Source organism: Thunnus albacares, chromosome 2 (genome assembly GCF_914725855.1).
Source record: "Thunnus albacares chromosome 2, fThuAlb1.1, whole genome shotgun sequence".
Taxonomy (NCBI): Eukaryota; Metazoa; Chordata; class Actinopteri; order Scombriformes; family Scombridae; genus Thunnus; species Thunnus albacares.
Genome location: NC_058107.1, coordinates 22,679,129 through 22,699,104, shown reverse-complemented (window position 1 = coordinate 22,699,104; position 19,976 = coordinate 22,679,129). Strand labels below are relative to the sequence as shown.

At 38.8% G+C, this 19,976-nt stretch overlaps 1 protein-coding gene across 2 annotated transcripts in view; it reads right to left on the bottom strand.

The window, feature by feature from the left end:
• The window catches only part of frmd3 (FERM domain containing 3), a 55,298-nt gene that overhangs the window by 15,701 nt on the left and 19,621 nt on the right, over positions 1 to 19,976 (bottom strand). The window contains exons 4-13 of one of the 2 annotated variants that reach the window (XM_044373713.1): positions 18,224 to 18,305; positions 15,354 to 15,451; positions 13,229 to 13,352; positions 11,156 to 11,243; positions 9,335 to 9,423; positions 8,418 to 8,481; positions 4,965 to 5,053; positions 2,717 to 2,791; positions 1,102 to 1,170; positions 774 to 898 (exon numbers count right to left, since the gene is read on the bottom strand). In XM_044373713.1, the coding sequence (XP_044229648.1) occupies positions 774 to 898; positions 1,102 to 1,170; positions 2,717 to 2,791; positions 4,965 to 5,053; positions 8,418 to 8,481; positions 9,335 to 9,423; positions 11,156 to 11,243; positions 13,229 to 13,352; positions 15,354 to 15,451; positions 18,224 to 18,305 (903 nt within the window). The remainder of the gene's footprint in view (positions 1 to 773; positions 899 to 1,101; positions 1,171 to 2,716; positions 2,792 to 4,964; positions 5,054 to 8,417; positions 8,482 to 9,334; positions 9,424 to 11,155; positions 11,244 to 13,228; positions 13,353 to 15,353; positions 15,452 to 18,223; positions 18,306 to 19,976) is intronic. The other variant, XM_044373721.1, reaches the window with a different exon arrangement.

Genomic DNA, 19,976 nt, shown 5'->3' with positions numbered 1-19,976 from the left:
TTAGCAAAACTGAGCAAATAGGCTTTTTTTTTTAATAATCAAAGTGATACTAGGATTGAAATGTGGAAAAACAGTTAAATAATGCTACAAATAAAATAAAAAAACAAAAAACAGGAAGGATGATTACACACACACACACAAACACATTGTATACAGTATCCAAGGTTCACTAACAAATTTCAGCCATTACAGCAAAGCATGGATGTGCTCAACTTCCATTTTTATGATGCAACCACTAAATGATGCAACCTTTGAACCTTCATAAACACACATAGGCAGAGAAATGAACAAACAACAGCTTGCATTTACACTCATAAGAGTGAAGGGAAAGAGAGAAATAACAGAAACCGACTCTTTGGAGCTGAATAAATTACTTCTAATTGACTTTTCTATTAATTATAACCCACACATGGTCTATGGTTCTGTTTCTGTGATGTTGCAAAGTGTACATTCCCCTGCAAAATACACACACATGCAGACACAGGCATGGTGGTGACCCCAGGGAGGATCATGGAAAGGGTATTTTTAGCATGCTGCGATTGGTGTCTCCAGGGAGACAAGACTGATGGAGGGATGGAGCATCAGCTGCTCAATTAACGCTCTGTCTGTGTGAGTGTTGGGCATGTGCGTGTGCTTCTTCCTACATAAGAGAGACTCCATGTGACTTTCCTGAGGTCTGTGGCAGGAGGGCATGTGTGTATGTGTGTATGTGTGTGTGTGTGTGTGTGTGTGTGTGTGTGTGTGTGTGTGTGGACTAAGATGTATCCTCATACCATTGTCGGGGGCCGTCTCTTCATATTCGTTGGTGGAGGGCAGTGCAGGTACCAGCGGTTCCATGTTCATAATGAGGTTTTTATGGCTCAGAGAGTTAAAACTTCGACTCTGACCAAACTGGGCTCTGAAAACACAAACATCAACAACAGATGTTGCTGTATTTTCAAGATTATTCTTTGCACATTTTGAGGTCAATATGAGGAGTATAATTTGATTTTTTCCATGCAGTATCCCTCAGAGATGGAGTATTAAATAAGTAAGCATGACATTTTCAATAAATGTTTTCTGCAGCAGCTGTGTGAGCAAGTGCAGGTGATTTGTCTTTACCTGCACACCTCAGGCGGCTCTCTCTGAATCTTAGAGCTGGCTTCAATCACCTCTTTGGCTACTCTTCCACTGACAAACACACATATTGAAAGACACGGAGAACAAGAGACAAAGGTTCAACTGCTGTAAAAATACAGTAATTTATATTTCTCCATGTTGCATTTTTCAAATTTCAATCACAAAAGGCTTTAAAAGACAGACTTTAAAAGCAAAGATTGAGACAAAGGTCAGAAAGACCTGACAATAAGCATTGACAGGTCATTACAAGCAAGTCTATAAAAGTGTGTTTCACAAATCAATCACCTCTTGTTTTTAGAAGAACTAATCAGACTTCAGGTCCTCGGGCTTTGTGCTAACAGGTTTGTGATAAGACTTTGTGTCAGACTGGTCTGTGCCTTAAAAGTTAAAGGATGAAATCTAGAAATCAATTTTGAAACTGAAATTGCGCCTTAAGTCTGATGTTTTTAAAATGTGTTTTTGTTAATATTCTAGCTGCTGTAAATAGTAAAGACATTTTGCAGGTATGTCAAAGGAGAACCATGTAATCTTTCATCAGCTTTGCAGTTGTTGCTCATAATCATTTCTGTTTCTAAGCTGCTGAGGAGGTAGTTTCCTGCCAGCAGGGTCAGCAGCTCCATTAGTCTGATTGTTGGGCGTGTGGAGTTTCTGGACTCTGACCACTTTGTTTCAAGCCAGCAGGCTCCACTATCCCACCTCTTAGTCTATTGTTGTTGAGATTGATGGTTAGGTCGTAAATTAGAGAGTGAAATGATACATCTGGGGTGGTAGACACCCACTTGAGAGTACAGGAGACAGCAACATCAATACTATGTGCTTATGCTGGAAAATGCTGTAAGAACAGGGATCACCTGGTCCAATAAATATCTAATCTCCTCTGCTTTATGAAAATTGCCTTGGTTTGTGGACTACACATCTGTTCCTCTTTTGCATTTGCAGAAATTCTCATATTTCAGAATAAAGTCCACCATATGTTATTACTCATCTTTGAGCCCTTGAGCCAAACTGGTTTAGCTAGCTGATGAAATGGAGCGGCGTGAAGTGTAAGCCCAGTAAAGAGCTTTGTCTGAGAAGGGAATCAGGGGCTAACATGGCTTCAATGACAGACTTATATAGAGGCTTTCCTGTGATATTAGGGTCAGTAAATCACAGAAATCAATGCCTAGCTTGATGTAGGTGCTGATGTACAAAGATGGGGAAGTAGCATTTTGATCTACAGATCTACCATATGTAAAATATGTAAGGTTACAGTAGGAAAAGGTCACTATGATTAGTGGATTTTTGTCACTCTGGCAGGAAATACTTGAAATGAAATGAAATATTATCAACAGTAAAATGTAATGTAAGGACTGTAGGGTGAATTTACATGAGCTGAAATCTGTCAAGTGGTTAAATGTGACTCTGTATCTTAATATCTCCCCTTGCTGTCATTGGTCAAATTTCTGCATAAATTTCACTTCTCTTGTGTGGTTCTCCTTTTGTGTGTCTGTTTTCAAAATCTATAATTATGTAAAAAATCTGTCATTGTATTATATGTAAAAAAAAAAAAAAAAGAAGTATGCCCCCTCTTATGAAAACCAATCTGAATGTTTCTCACCTGTATCTGAACCTGCTCCCTTTGAAGAAGATGTTGCTGCTAGAAACAGTCTTTATCTGACTCGACTTCGCACACCTGTCAGAAAGACAGGATGGGAAACAAAAGGAAACACATACAAAGAACATTATTATCATTATCATTATTACAAAGCATTTGAGGCACAAACACTGAACAATTCATCCTTGTAAAAACTTTTTCATGGGTTTTTGTTTGTGATTGCAACTTGAAGCTACATGAGTGGCTGTTGGTAGTGACTTGCTGTGCTTAGTGAGCAGAATGTAAAGGTGTTTCAATGTGCACTATTTAAAATGTTTATGTTGTAGGTCAAACCTTCATGTCTAGTTCAGCATCATTTATCATGCGAAACCAGACTCCAGAGGCTCAGCAGTAGTGGAGCGGGTACAGTCTGTGTCTGCAGCTCTGCTTGGCCTGTGTGTGTGTGTTCTCAAAGCTCTGGTTGGCTGCCATTTACAAATGCAATCCACTCTGATTTGATTAAGCGGGTCTGTTGCTTGTCTGACATCTGAGATGACATCCACTACCTCTCTGTCCGCCTCTCACAGACACATGAGCTGCTGTCATTAAGAAGTCGATAACCAGTTACACAAGCAGGAGCTGTTCCCAGAAAACTATATAACTTTATAGCTATGTCTTCCTTTTATTAGATTATTTAAATGTTATGTAATTTTAAACAAGATGACACAATATCTAGGGGATATTGGCTCATTGCAGAAGCAAATACCGTAGAAAACAGCAGATACAGCAAAGGAAAATCATGCTGAAATATTTCAAAACTAAAACATACTAGAGTAAGTAGAAGATATGAGTAAACTGTATATGGGAAAGTAACGGTTGTGGAAACAGCGCAGTAAAGGGGGAGAGGTAGACCCTCAGAGTGATTGACAGTCTGGAGGAGGGAGGGCACCATGAAGAGATCAGTCATGAAGCCGCAAGCAATTTGTGTCAAACCTTTGGAAAATCTTGTCTCCTTCAACCTGCTGTCTCCTTATTACATCTGACCAGTCGTATATAGTCAGTCCTTCTCATCTGACTCCACACCTACACAGAACCTCCTTTTCTCTTTGAAGCACCTCCTCTCAGTTTCAAACACATATTTTTCAAGATTTAAAGTCCATTTATAATCCAGGGTGTTGTTTGAAAAATCAGTTTGTCTTCACAGGAAACTGTGATGTGATGTCCTCGATTTTCCACGAGGATGCACTCTCGCAGTCTTGAGTGCCTTGAAGGGCTGACAGGATCTGTCAGTTGACAACACAACCACGAGGTCCACTCAAAAGCTGTCAGTGGAGCTTTTGATTGCATCTTCCTCAGCAGATGGAGCTGCCCTGTTGTTAAAGAATTTCAGATGTTTACACTTCTGTTTTTTTTTTCTGAAAACTTTAAGGACTTCTTTTCCATGTTGCCTTACAGTAACAGTTGAGATCAGAGGTTCAGTCCTGACATCTTGTACAGAGGTGCAAGATCTTATTCTGCTTTTTAAAATCACTCACATTTTAAGTTGATGGAAGAAAGAAAAATGGTTCAAGTCTCATTAAGCTGCTGGGTTTGTGCATTATTCAATATAATCACAAGGCCAACATCTTCTTCTGTATGACCAACAAGGTCATTTAACTGCTTTGCTGATATTGAACCCATTCTCTCGCTCTTGCCTTCACCCCAAGCTTGTTTTTATTCCTGACATGACCAGTAGTCTCAATAGTCTCTGTGGATTCAGAGCGATGGCCTCGGAGCGATCTGCTGCTCCCCGGTGAAGGACAGAAGCATATTGTAGCAGAGTCACAGAGACGTAGGTGAAAATAAGGTGACAGATTGATAAAAATGAAAGAGGAACATGAAGGAAAGCAAAATGTTGCAAGGTGTGAATGCTAAACAGATAAAGTAAAAAAACATTTTAATAAATTCAAGAACTGCTGCAACAGTTACACACTAGATCAGCACCATCTTGGTTAAATATTTATAATGTGATAATAATTAATAAAATAATTGATAAAATGATAATTATATGTTCCTCGTATTAACTCAACTCACATTTTGGGAATGGTAAGTATCTTTTTAAGAAAATTACATTTATTTAGGGCAAGGGACATTGTTGGAAGGGACATTTTGTGGTGGAATAATCCTGCACAGCAGCTATCTGAGTTCAAGACCAGCTCAATAAATCTCCTGTGTATGTGGGAGTGTTTGTGTGTGTGTGTTTGTGTGTGAGTTTTTATGCATGCAGACACACTTGTAAAAGGCCTGGTTCTCCACCCCGCACTTCCATAAGTGCTTGCACGCTGCAGGGGTCGAGGTGTGAAATGTCAACACCAGTTTCTTCTGCAGAGAAAAGGACAAAAAGAGAGAGAGAGAGCGACAGCGAGGATAAGAAAGGAGATTACCGAAAAGACATGTGAATAAGGACGAGAGAAGTGCTGAACACAATGAGAGGGAGCTGTGCAAAATGCTGACCCACAGACCAAAATCTGTAAGCTTAGCAAGATGTAAGACAGATATACTGATTTAGCCACAGTGCTCAGTAGTAAAAGGGTCTGCAGCTAGCAGAGCAGACTTTATGGGCTTGGAGGAGGAAGGATATATTCCTGTAAGTGTCTGGCTTTCAGTCCTGTGAGTCTGGTAATATGAGATACCAGATCAATGCTGCTCAAAGAGGGTAGGGCGTGAAAGAAAGAGGGAGAGAAGAAACAGTGAGATCAATAACATGGGAATGAGTTACTGTAACACAGTAACAACCAGTGATGTCAAAAGCCAATACATTTTATATAGAAAAAAAGTGTGGGGCCTTGAATCAAGAACCGGTCCAGACAGCCTGACTATACGGTTTATAGTTGATCCAGTTTGTTCCTTTTTCCTGACATGGCTCAGTCAGCTGTATTGCCCAGCCCCCTCTGTGTCACAGATCAGCTTATATTAGGCATGTAGTTGATTACAAAGTGATTTACACACATGTACTGCAGTGGCCATGTGTGTGTGCGGTCACAGGCGTGTGAAAGTACCAGAACATACTGGTAACAAATTGTCTTGTGGTCCCACTTTGGATGACTTGCAAAAATGATTAATAAAGCACAATTTAACATATTTTAATGCTAACATAACTTATCCTAACTGAAAAGATACATTCATATGTATTAATATTTTTATTTAACTGGTCACTTAAAGGGGACATATCATGCACATTTCCAGATCTATATTTATAATCTGGGGCTTTACTAGTATATCTTCGCATGATTTACAGTTGAAAAAACTCTTTATTTATCTTATACTGGTCCTTTATGCAGCCACTCAGTTCAGCCTTTGTCTGAAACAGGCCGTTTTAGCTCCTGTCTCTTTAAGGCCTCCTCCCAACGAGCCCACTCTGTTCTGATTAATTAGCTGCATCTCGGCAGACTTGAGAGGCTACGTAAACATACAGTAGTAATCAGATTTCACTTCTTTTTCTCGTTCTTTACTCAAAATGGAAACTTCTCAAATACATCTGTAAAAGTTTGAACCTGAATCTGATAAGAAAATATGCAAGTGGACGAATGCGAACACCCCGTGAAACAACCTTAGCAACAAAAGGCTACAGAACGGACGGCCTGTGAGCATGCACAAACAATCTGATGCCATCACGGGGAGAAAGTTGAGCAAAAATTGCAAATGAAGCATTCAGGGCAGGTTAAAGTCTCAGCTTTTGACTTGCAGGGAGCATTTTTACATACATTCACCTCCAATTTTGGACCTTTACTATGTTTAACATAAACATCTGACATCATAACTGTATAAAAATAACAGAAAATCACAAAAAAAAAACATACGTCCCCTTTAAGAAGCTTAAAGAAAGGAATAAAATAGCACTAGACTTTGGACTGTTGCTGTTTCAAGCATCATGAAGTATTAAAAAGTTGCCATCAGCTCAAAGTGGGACAGATAAACTGTAATGTAAAGTGTTCCAGAATAAATAACAGAGGTGAGGGCAACGAGTGAAGTCATGCAGTGACGGATCATACAGTTGAACAATCTGCTCAGAACAGATGACACGTCAATGCACCATTCAAACCCTGATAAAATACAGAAAACAGATTGTCATAGAAATTAATACACACACGCTCACACACACAGTCAAAATGAAGGAATCCAACAGTTTTCTGAACACAATGTCTGACATTAAATGAGATGACACAGGCAGATATAGATTATGCATCATAATATCACATAATCTTCATGTCGTTTACTGATAGTAGAGCTATGAAGCTTATTTGTATACAATGATGGGACTAATCACACAGAACAGGTACGCTAACTGAAATTTCAACCATATAACAGAACATTGACAAAGACGCAGATGAGCTACAAATACCTAAATAATAATCAATGAATTGAAAGTGCACAAAAAAATGTAAAATACGAAAATGATATACAACAAAACAACACTGAACGACCAAATAATGAAAACAGAAAAAGACAGAAGATGTTCCCCAGTCATAAAGTGAGGTGAGGGGCAGGACTGTAGGGAGAGGCATCAAATTTAGGAGTTTTCTGCTATTATTATTATTATTATTATTGTTATTATTACTTGTATTTACTCACCAGTGATGACTATGACACACAGAGAGAAGAGACAGAAACACAAAGATAAAACTGCATCTTCAGCCGTTCATGAGTTGCCAAACAGACAAACAGGCACACAGACTGACAAATTAAGCAGAGATGAGAGAGCTGATTTAAGCTTCTGTAATGAAGAGAATAATTATGAGATTGACCGACTGACTGATTGATTGATTGATCGATGGATCGACTGGCTAGTTGGTAGATTGAAGAGCAACCCAGCGTCAACTACAGTAATGACCACATTTGAGCGTTTTATGGGACCTCTAACTGAACTGATAAGGGTGAATGTGTGAGTCAAACAGCGATGTGAGACACAGTCAGCTGTAGTCCTTTGAAAATGAAGGCAGTATGCACAAATATGAGGCATAACGCACCAAAGTTGCTGCTCAGAATCTACCACAGCTCCGCACAGGATGACAAACATCGGGGGGGGGAAATGAAAAACGTGTCCCAAATGCAAGACACCTGTTCTAGTTGTAATTACAACTTTTAGTCTGTGTCAGTTTCTGCGAGTTATGTCATACGTATATCTTATATTTGGCAAAGATTTTGGCCTTTATCGGTATAAAGAAGGAGTCTTATATTTGGGTAACAAGTCGACACATAATACCGTATGAGTGAGGAGGTTATAAACACACCCACCATCCTGTTACAGTGAATCCTGCCTGTTAAGGAGATCTGAAACAGCGACACGCATATACAGTGTGTGATGGTGGACAGGATTACATAGACAAACAGTACAGTTTCATAGCACATTTATCTGATGTAACCATTACACAGATGAAGAAAGGGAACAGGGAAGGAAGGAAGGAAGGAGGAAAGACAGAAAGAAGGATGTAGAGTACACACTCAGAGGTCACTAACATGAAACTAAATCCAAACGAACACAGACAGTCAATATGCAACTATAACAAGTACTGAACTCCGCTAATGTTAGAGGTTGGGGTTTAACAGGTCAACATGATGATGACTTTAGTGTCATAAAGACTACACAATTCATCATCATGATGGAGGAAACTACACAGCACATTTTATTCTTCATCTTTACCCTTTAGAGGAGACGCTGCTGCATGCAGGAAGACGCTGCACTCACCTCTTTCTGAATCCCGATGACGTAAAAGGTTTTCCCTTCGAACTTCAGCTTACTGACATCAGCCCTGTAAAAAAAACAATGTTATGACTTTAAAAAATATCCTCGTAATCATGGTCTAAATAGGCTGAATGTTGATATTAATTTCACTAAAGAGCTGGGTTCATTAGTAATAATACTGATTTAAATTTCTATTATAAGATCAGAAACAAAAAAAAAACTTCACTCTTCAGGATAGGATAAATGTGCAGTATAATTGTTTTTATTTAATAACTCTGTGATCACTTTACAACACATGTCAACAATATTTTGTGAAAATGTCATTGCGTTTATTTCCTGCAAAACTGTGTATATTTAGTTTTTACCACATAGTGGAACAACGTACCTTGTTGTGAACCAAATTTCTCCAAATTCTTCTTCTATTAAATATCTCTCACATCTCTCTAAACATCAACTTACACATCAAATGATCCTTTCTTGCTTTATAGTAAATTATGTAAATTATGTAAATATAGTAAATATTATATTATCAGTATCCTGTTTCTAATTACGGTAGCAGGATCGTTTTTTTTCTTCATTGTGAGTTTAACTTATAGAAAAGCAACATTTTTGAATGTATCCCAGGTCCATTTTTTCATCCATAAGAGCATGGAAATTACTCTGCTCCCATCCTAATCAACCAGCACTGATTACTAAAATGCAGTAAAAAAAATACCCACATGTAAACCATCAATAAAAACAACATAAAAAAATATCCGAACAACAATATCAAAGCTCATTTTAAATGGCTCCTTGTAAATATCACATTAACTTGTATTTGACATGACTCAGTGAGAGAAGTGTAATGTTTTTTCATGTATACTGTAGGTATAATTTCCATGCTAACAGATTTGTATTATGACTTAGGAACAAATTTCTACCATTTCAGAAGATGGATCCTCTTGTTTCCCTGGAAGACCACAAAACCTGTGGCTGTGAACCCGAGAAAAGCTGTGGAGCCTGTAAAATCCTGCACACACACAAACACACGCAGAGAGAGGCAGCACATGGAATTATGGGATACAGGTGGACTGTAATGATAATAATAATAATAATAATCTCCATGACAATGGCACCTACACAAATATCACTTTTTTTATTTTAAACTTCAACCTCCCAATTTGCAATAACCGGCATCAAGGTCAAGACAGAGGAAACAGAGAACATGTAGACTCTTGATGAAGCCGATAAAGACTATTAGGAGGCAAAATGAAACCAATAACATCTACAGAGTGACAGCAGAACACAATATGCTCCTGTCACTCTGTTGTTGTTTTTTTATCTCCAGATTTCCTCTCTGTGTATCTCTGTAATTCATTCTCTTTCCCTCTCTATGTTCATTTCCCTGCCTCATCTCTGTGATGCCGGATCCTCCCAGATCGTAGGGCGTGATTTTGCAGTTTCCATTTCCAGCAAACCAAATTAAAAACAGCCTCTCTGACAAGAGTGGGGCAGATAAAGGGGATCCTCTCCAACAGCTAGAATTTAAATATCTTGTTAATCTGCTTAGCATGCTTTGATACGCCTGTCCATAAGAGGGTGTCCCTATTTCACACTTTGACTGGGTGGGGGATGAACAGAGTGAAGGCAAGAATGAGCTGTTAAATATTGCTTTTGTGTGTCAGATTCAGTCTTAATAGTACACGAAAAACACCAAGAAAAAATGCACGAGCAGTATTTATATCAACGTAGGAACAAAAGCACCTCAGTGTCCGATGAACACAGGATGGTCAGTAGATTGACTAACTAACTAAAGATTTCCAGTGTTACTGTAATAGCAAAAGATTGACTTGCTGAAGCCATAGTTTTCTCTGACCAATCAATAAGAATATTGATTCCTGAAACAGCTGGTTTCTGTGCAGACAAGATTTCTTTTGTTTGTGTCATCAAAGGTGAAAATCTAAACAAGCACCAGAAACTGACCCTTCCTCGAGCAATGTCACTGCTCTCTTGTTGACCTCTTGCTGAGAGGCTGCTGTAGAGTTAATCATGTGTGTAGTCGCCCATTTAATATGCAAATTGAGGGCAGAGAAGCAAAGGGTGAAGAGGACAGGTGAGTATATGGTGTGTTATTAGCACGGTCATGCTCTCCTTGAAGCCTGAATTTGTATTTCCTTCCTGAACAACTTTAGCAGTAATTTACTCATCTAGATGAACTTCTACGTAAATATGCTTTTAATCAATAATGTTTTGTTATGTAATGTGAAACAGTGTACGCCTTGGGACAATATCACCATTGGCTATCAGATAAACACTAAAAACATGTAACTAACAGTAACAAGATGAAGTGTAATTTCTTCATTTTACTGTAACTGTAATGAACTGTAATAATAACCAGTATAACCATAACCTCAAGTTTCATTATTATATGATGAGCACAACGTTCACACTGACTTTGTCCATTCATAGGGGTTAAAGGTTAGAGCCAACGCCATACAAGGAGACAAACAACAATTCATGACAAAGGTTTAAATATAAGGTGCCTTTTACAGCAGCAACACATTTTTTTTTTTTTACAGAATTGGCATAAATTATTGGGGCATAAATAGTGCCAACATTGCCAACTACATAAATAAGTGATTTGCATCACTTTGATCAGAGGAACCTTATCAATTAAGCATTTTTTCATCATTTTATATTCAAGTCAGCTTCAGGTTTTACAGCCAGTCCGGATGAATGTTTCCTTTCTCAGCTAATGTTACCTTGCATGGGTGAGGGTCCACTCCATATGTTTCTAGGGAGTGAGACCTTTGGAGCATGCTCAACTCGGCGAGTGCAGCACACTGGCCCCTGGAGGAGAAGAGAGGAGAGGAGAGGAGAGGAGAGGAGAGGAGAGGAGAGGAGAGGAGAGGAGAGGAGAGGAGAGATGTATTAAAAGATCGACACATTGATGCTGTTTCTGTCCTTGGGTCATCGATTATGACTACAGTTACAGTTATGGTAATGACTTTGTATTGATTTCTTTTAAATTTGGATTTCCTCCATGAGTTAAAAATGGAAGTCATTAGTTAGTTTCTATATTTTTTCATTATTGTTTGAACATGCAGGACTGTCTGCATGTCAACTATGAATTATATAAGTCTTATATTTTTTTTGTATGTTTGGAAAAAAGAAAACAACAAGCTGGCCCCAAATTATTTCACCTTAAACTGGATCCATGGCTTTGAGGATGGAAACACTTCCCTCAACTACTTACAGCAGGGAAACATGTGGCTGAGATACTGTCAGTAACAGTATGTGGTGCCTTAATTTGTTGTGACATACAGCAGAAGACATTTTAGCAACCTATAAAACTTTGGTTTTCTAAAAGATTTTTTCTGCATTTCACACTCATTACACTTATTACATTTGGCCCAGATTTGATCGTCTGCAGAAGGAGACACTGACAGAGGCCAAGTATTTAGTGGGAGTGTTGATGTTTACTTTCTCATTAGTCTAAGTGCTGCAAAGTCAAGAAACTGCACGCTGCTACTCATCAAGACCCCAGACAAATAAATCAACTTTAAAGTTGTGCACACATACATTTGTCTAGATGCACAGAGAGGAAAATGTTAAAGAAATAAACGTCCTTCTTGACTATGGAAATAAACTCTCTCTCACACACACACACAGTGCCCTCCATGCCTTCATAAATCACCTGAAGTCTCTCTCAACAGCTCGGTACTTATCTACATGCTGTTAATCCTGTCAGCCGGACCCACCGGGGCAGACAGAGGGCACTTGGCATCATCTGCCTCTGTGCTCCTTGTAGGAAATGAAGGATTTGTCTTTGATGTTTGATAATTGCCGCAACCTCACAGCATCATTCATGAGCTGCAGCTATGATACAAATAACCACAAACACCCCAGAGGGAGGTGATCATGAACTTATATGGTCTGTGCAGAGTTAGACCAAGAGAGAGACATTAATATCAATACATTATAATCTTTTTCACATTTATGCAACATAATCTAGGTGCATTAATCTTATCCACTCTTCTCCTTGTGTTGCATTTTATTCCGTAGCCAATTTCTTCTCTTGAACTGGGTTTAGACACCAAAAGCAAGATTAGAACAAGAATACAAGACTCCAGCTCTTATTTTACTCAGTGCTAATCAAAATGTAATGTCTGAAAATCCTTAAGAACCAGTAAGATGACTTCACCTTGCAAGGCAGCTGGATTCGCAAGATCACGACAGGCTTCAAGTTATGCGCTTGTGTCCAAACCACAGGTGGTTCGGACCAATCAGTGTCCTGTAAGGATTCTTGCGTGATCTTGCGAATCAAGCTGTCCTACAAGGTAAGACGGTCATAGACAGATGGTTCATCCAATCACCTGCCAAATATTTTATGAAAATGCCTGCCCTTTTCTAAATAGTTTCCAAGGACGACTTCTCAGATGGTTCTGTGTAACAAACCATCTGACGCGTCAGGTTACAAGATGTCCTCTCCAAGTTGGAAATAAATAATTCATTCACCCTTCATCCAAGCTCTTTCCTCTGCAAATTAATTTCAGATTGTATTTACCTTCACCTGAATCTAAACTGAAAGACATTCTGCATCACAATGACCCACACAACTCTGGGTATCATCCAATTTTGTTTCCAGCTAGACTGAGAGAAAGTGCTTTTAGTCTGCTGAGTGAAAAATTGTCTCTGCAGCCTGTTCGGAAAATGCAGATCACAGGAGCGAGCATCCACGCCTGTCGCCAACATCAAACAGTAAACTGATGACAAAGACGCAGTTCCAGACAACAAACAGCCCCCAAAGAAACAAAGGCACAAATCTCTTTTACCTGAGCTCGTTCTTGTGTATTTCCATAATCTTCCTCTCCAGTTTGAGGGATTGTTTAGGGAACAGTTTGAAGTCTCTGATGTAGTCTGATGGATGCTCCTCTGGGTCATAGTCCCCGAGCTCAGCTGGAAGGAGAGGGCAGGATTAGTGTAAAAATGGTCGAAAAAAACACGTTAAAAGCTTTATAAATCACGTATAAGCTGTTTTTTTCAGTATTGATTTAACAGATTTGTATCAGTAGCAAATTTGCTGGTTGCTTGAGATCAGACAAAAGTTTATAAAGGTTTCATTTTCATTATATCAGCGTTTCCATGGGAGAATATACTTATAAGGAGCTGATTGATAAATATTTTCCTTATTGAATCCTGTACAAAGTCCTAACACACATTAATTTCTCTTTTAAATCCGTTCTTAATTAGCATAGTCATAATAAAGGTTAAATCAAAACTTGCCTAGAGTTTAATTAAAAAATAATCCTCAACCTATTCTCCAGCTCTGTAATCAACACCCTGACAAAGTGGGACAGGACCTGCCCTCGTTAATCAGAGCAGCCAATGATACTCCGAGTGGAGATAACTCAGCCAGTCACACTCTCGCTCTCTGGGGACACAAGCCAATCATAGAGTGTTAGCACAGTTCAGTGATTTGTATATCAGCCAGAAGGGTTCATTTATATGATACAGCTCGGCTAATTCCGTTCTTAATCCATATTAAAGCAAGTGGCTCCGCACTGTGATTCAACATAAACTGTTGCTGCTAATTAACTGATCTTTCTTATTCCTTTTCCCACTGGTCTACATACTACATCCAGCGGTGTTGGATTTCAACTTAAGTCCGATTACTTAGAATGAAGCTAGTTAATGAGGTAGAGACCAGTTAAATGAAGTCACTGGTTTGGTTGTCAGACAATTAGTCAGTCTGGTCTCTGTCACAGTTATTCTGGTCTTCACCAAGACCCTGATCTTTCCCTAAACTTAACCAAGTGCTGTCAGTGCCTAAACCATAAAAAGTAATAACCATAACCATAAATAATAACCATAAATAACCATAAAAAGTTTAATGATGCTGCAGTTTGTTCTAATGGATATTGTTTAACTACATTGTCTGTGAAAAATTCACTCATAAGTTCAGTATCAACATTTTTGCATCTTGCCAAATACATTATTAACAACATTTTATCATTATGCTGTATTACGTTTCTGGCAAAACGTACTTGAAATTAGTTAGTTAGTTGTATATATAAACGTAATTTCTGGGAGACCGAGTTGAACGGTTAGTCTAGTGGCACTCTGATCTGTAACTGAGATGGCATAACTGATGTCAGTTGACATTTTTCCTGTTGTGTTTATACATCAATGTTAAAAATTAAAGAACTGAAAATAATTGTAAAAACTATTTCAGTCAGCCAACTGTTGGAATAGATTGTATGTGAATGTAGAAACTGGAGCGCTGATGTTTGCTGTCTAGGCTCCAGACAAGGAAGCACCAGGCTCAGCACAAGCAGGGAGAGATGATATTAAATTCTCCTCTAGCGTAACATAGACTGAGAGTCTACAGGTAGATGCTGCAGACTCTCAGTCATGTGGAGTCTGCAGCATCCACAGACTGAGTTTTTGTTGGAGTGTGGAGTGTGGAGTTTTTTTAAATGCTATATGAACAGCTGCAGTAGCAGCAAGTGACAGCACAGAGCAGCTTACAGGTGAGCAGTGTGGCTACATCACTGCCATGAGTAAAAGCTGGATATATGTTGGAGATATGTGAGTGAAGTGGCGGATTTAATTTGGCTGCCCTAACTAGCTTGCAGGGTTCATTTCATGAATCTGTCAGGACCGATCACTCTTGTCATGTATACATCAACTACTGTAAACTACACAAGTTATGTCAGTGTATTGTGTCCAAAGTATGATGAAAGTACAGCAAAACCAGAATGACAGACAGACAAAAAACAAAAACAGGAAGAGCTGACTCATATCCGGAGACTGTGTTCAGCTGCTCTATGAGAAAAATTCTCCTCTGAGTGAATCTTAAATATCAAATATAATCATTATGAGTTGGGATTCACCCATAACATGCTCCATCACTAATATATATCAGTGTTTCTAAATCAAATTCACAACAGGCCTCACCCTGTACGATGCAGGCACCCAGATAGGCAGCTTCAGCGAAGGGACAGAGGAGACGGCCATGGTAGATATCTCTCTTCAACTGGAGGTACAGGAGATACCTGGACACACAAACACAACAAGAACACACATGCGTATGGAGAGGAGGGAGGGAGAAAAGAAAAAACTTTGTAATTCATATCAAATTTAAATGATAGAATTCCACCAGAGACTTTTTAAAGGTAAACCATTAATGAAATAAAGAATCTTTTACTCGTTTTTGATCAATTGTATGGCTTCAAAATATTTCAATAGCATTATTTCAATCATGACTTAATCAAATAAAGAGTTATTCTGTAAAATGAGCTTTAATTACAGGATGTTAGTGTTCAATAAAGTAAAGTTACACATCATAAATGAGTATCAGTGTTGTTGTCTCATCAGCTCATTCAATATTTTCCAGATGATGCTAAAATCCATAAAACCGACACAGTCTCAGTCCTTTAGAGAAATTAGAGATTAGAGAAACAAGAGTATTGCAATAGAAACATTTACCATACAGAAGGGACCGGCGCTGTAGTTACTATGGAAACGACTTCAATGGAGGAAAGTTACGGCATGCTGCTGACATGCTGATTTGTCTCGTGTTGCCAAGGAAACGAGAAATGACAGTGGCGCTGAAACTAGGGACATTTGTTGCCATGGATACTGATGAGTTTCCAGAGGAGACCTCGGCCACTCACGCCACAGAGTCGACAGACTCATTAAACTTGTTTTTGAACTCCGGTGAAGGAAGCAGCGGAAGGAAAGCATGAAAGATTGAATGGAGCGAAAAGCCTGCTGCTGTGGCTAAACAGTTTTATTTATAGAGTTGGTCTGTGGCTGCATAAACTGATCTAAAAAAACATATTTAAATGACTCTCCCAGTTGTAATTTTTGTTTTTCTCTGTTTTCTTCTTTGTCACATGCAGAACTCTTCTTCTCTCTGTCCGCTCGTCTTCTATTTACTCTTACAGTTACAGCATCTTTCACACTGTTACTGTTTCAGGTCAAAAGGCAGTAGAATCAAGTATTTCATTTGTTCTTGTTTAAGAAAGGCACTCAACGTTGTCACAATGGCAAGATTTTTATAAAACGCTTTCTTTGACAGGTACCATTTTCCCAACTTTCTTTAACCATATATTTTTTTTCCTGTTAGTTTCTCTCACTGCCTTTTTTTCTTCTTCTCTCCCTGCTCAGGTCAGCAGTGCTTTGACTGTTCACTATGGGATCACTGAGCAGGTTACATCAGTGCAAACCACTTTTAAACTGTGACTTTTTTGGAAACCTTTCGTCAGACAAGATCATCAATATTGATATTTATTCTGCAAAACCCCAGATAACCTTCAGTGCCAATGTGTTCTGCAATATCAGTGCTGTATGAAAGTCAGACACACTACACACCCATACTGGACTCCCCACACCCCTCCTTTCTGCCTCGCTACATAATAGGTACTACTCCTTCCTGTGTTGGACGTACATTGTGAGGTTTGTAATCATCCAGTATGGAAGTCATTTCTAAGGATTCTGGGCTGTTTATTTTCCTCTTTTTTGATATTTGGGGGAAAATGTGAAGTTGATGAGGTTACTGGCAGACTTCACATTACACCCTGCAATCTGGAGCACAAACAGCTCACAGCATAGTGTACAATTTTGGAGATTTTTATGAAAACACTTAACACCGAGGGCTATAAAATTCAACACTGACTGCAGTATGCTCTAAACTTTCCAAACTCAGCTCAACTTTAAATTAATTTTATGCCCACTCCAAAGTAATGTTTAGACTGCTGGTGTTATGGTGAGAAGAGAGAAAAGACAAGGTAATTCAAGGTTTTCTTTAAGACAAGGTAAGGAAACTAACAGGAGAACAACATAAAAACACAGTGCTTTCATATGGTAGAAATGTGAGAGCATGAGAAGAAGGTGAAAAAAGATAGATAACAAAGAGAGCCTGATAAACTGAGACTTATCAGAAACTGAAGATCTCAAGGGAAATTGAAGGTTGGAAACAGACTGTAAAGGAGCTTTTATAACACTGATGATGTACAAAACAACTTTAAGTAATAAAAACTAAGAGAACAGGGAGATATGGCAACATGAGCTGAGAGAGCTAGAGAGACACACGAGGGACAAGGGGGAGCTGTGATGAAGGACAGAGAGAGACTGACAGAAGGGAAGGAGGAGACACCTTAGGGCTGAAACTATGGACAGAGGGAGTGAAAACGGGTGAGATCTGGACAGGAGGGAGGAGAGAGAGAAAGCAAGATGGGATGAAGGTAGGGAAGAGAGAGATAGCTGTCGATAGAAAAAGCAGAGACGGTGACACATGGCAGCTCAGATGGGACAGAGAACATGAAAACAGAGTCCCTGCTGAGTTAGCATCTCTAATTATCACTACATCTGAGAGAAGATGTTTCTGTGTGTGTGTGTGTGTGTGACTATAAAGTCACATCACAAGCTAGACTTAAGTAAAGTTATTCATATCAATTGTATATCTTACATTGTTCAAGAAAAAAAATGTTCAAACTGCATAAGAAATCATTACGTGTATCTGCAATGCAATACAATACAGATTAATTGCTCATTTTTCTTTCTTAAGTTTTTCTTTCTAAACTTTACAAAATGTAAGAGTTATCATTATGACATTATTGGTGAGCCAATATTGGAGTCATTGTCACTAAAACTATATAAAAACTGTATATTTTGTGTCAGGTATGTTACATTTCTGGGTAAAATTGAGTTACAGTAATTAACAATGACAGTAATACTGAAACAACAGAAATGCAAAGTCCTTTGATCTTCTCTATCCCTCCCTCCTCACTCTTAAAACATCTGTCGTGTGTATTCGCTTTTACCTTGTGAGCTCCTCCTTGATTTTCATTGGCTCGTGGGGATAAAACTTGACCCGGAAGCACATAGTGTAGGGCTGCTCAGCTGCTGAAGACAAGAGAGACACACAAGTATGAGAGGAAAGTTTGGAGGAGAGCAGACGTTTCAAGAGAGAAAAGTGAGGAGAGAAAAAATAATTTGCGATCGCAGAGAGACATGAGAGAAATATGAGAGAAGGGAAAGTATGGTTTTAAGTAAGAGAGGAGAAGAAAAAAGGAGAATGAATGTAAGAGAGAAGGAGAGCAGAGCTGTGAGGGTTATGTAAAGAAGAGAGAGAAGGAAAAGAAGTTGGAGACAAAAAAAGAAATCGGTATGCCTCTAATACTGATTAGTCATTTGATAATTACAGTAATTACTCATCACACACACACACACACGCACGCACACACACACACACACACACACACACCGCCTCACTTGAACTGGGGTCTGTTTCTTTTCCTTTGATCTGAGTCCTAAAGCATTTCATTTCTGACAGCGAGTGTGTGTTGTTGTGGGAGGATCTGAGCTTAGAATTGTACTTAAATATGTATGGTAACACACATACATACAAAACATGCACTGTAATACATACACACACACACACACACACACACACACACACACACACACACACACACACACACATCCACCCACACAGAGTCAGTGACAAGCTGTGGAGTTCAAACTAAAGGACAGCGAGAGATTAAACTGCCTCCTGGGGTTTTTCATATCTCACAAAATTTGAAATTTCATATAAACACACATGCATGCACACACACATACACACACACACACACACACACACACACACACACACACACACACAATGAAGTAAACACATCTGCATTATCTACAGTATGTAGCATGTCTGAATAAGCACCCAGGCCACTTTTATATAAAAGTCACAAAGGTAATCTTACTAAGGCAGACAGTAACATTTCCATATAACTTTCAACATGGCACAAGTCTGAATTTAATGCCATTAGATTAATGTAAAGACTGCAGCAGCACAAGGTAAAACACAGTGAGAGAGAGAGAAATGTGCATATTGTGTCACCAACAAAGAAACACTGTGAAAAAGTCAATAGTAGGTTATTGAGGAGATCAACCTTCTCATATCAGATCAGTCTATAAAATTATTTTTCCTCTTGTGATGCGACTGGAATAAAAGAGGCTTAAAAGAAAAACACTCTTACAACCTTCATAATCAGACCAGCATGCCCTCGCTATATTTTCAGTTTTCATTTATTCATGCCAGCTGTTAAATAAATGAATATTCAGCGAAACGCTTCACATACATCGACTACAGCATGCGAGCACAGAGGAATTAAAGAGTAGGAACTTGACGTCCTGTCATTCGATGACTGTGCATGTCAGACTTTATAAAACAGGGAGCAGAATTTGCTTTCTAATAAGTTTAAATGATGAAATTGACAGAGCGCTGACACCTCGCACTCACAATGATCATTAATTAAGGCTTCAACAGCTTAAAAGTTTTAAAATCCATCAGTGCAGCCTGTGAAAGGAGTCAGATAGGTGGCAGAGCAATTAGATGCATTTTTTGATGTCACTGCGATTCACAGTATTTCACCAATATTTTTATTAGGAACATTTACATTCTCCATGTACAACAATATTGATAATACAAGGTCATGTGCTCCTTCTTTGTTCTCCCACTCGTCACTTCCAGCTAAGAAAGAAGTCAAAATGTGTTAGTAACACCCTGTCCTGGCCTGG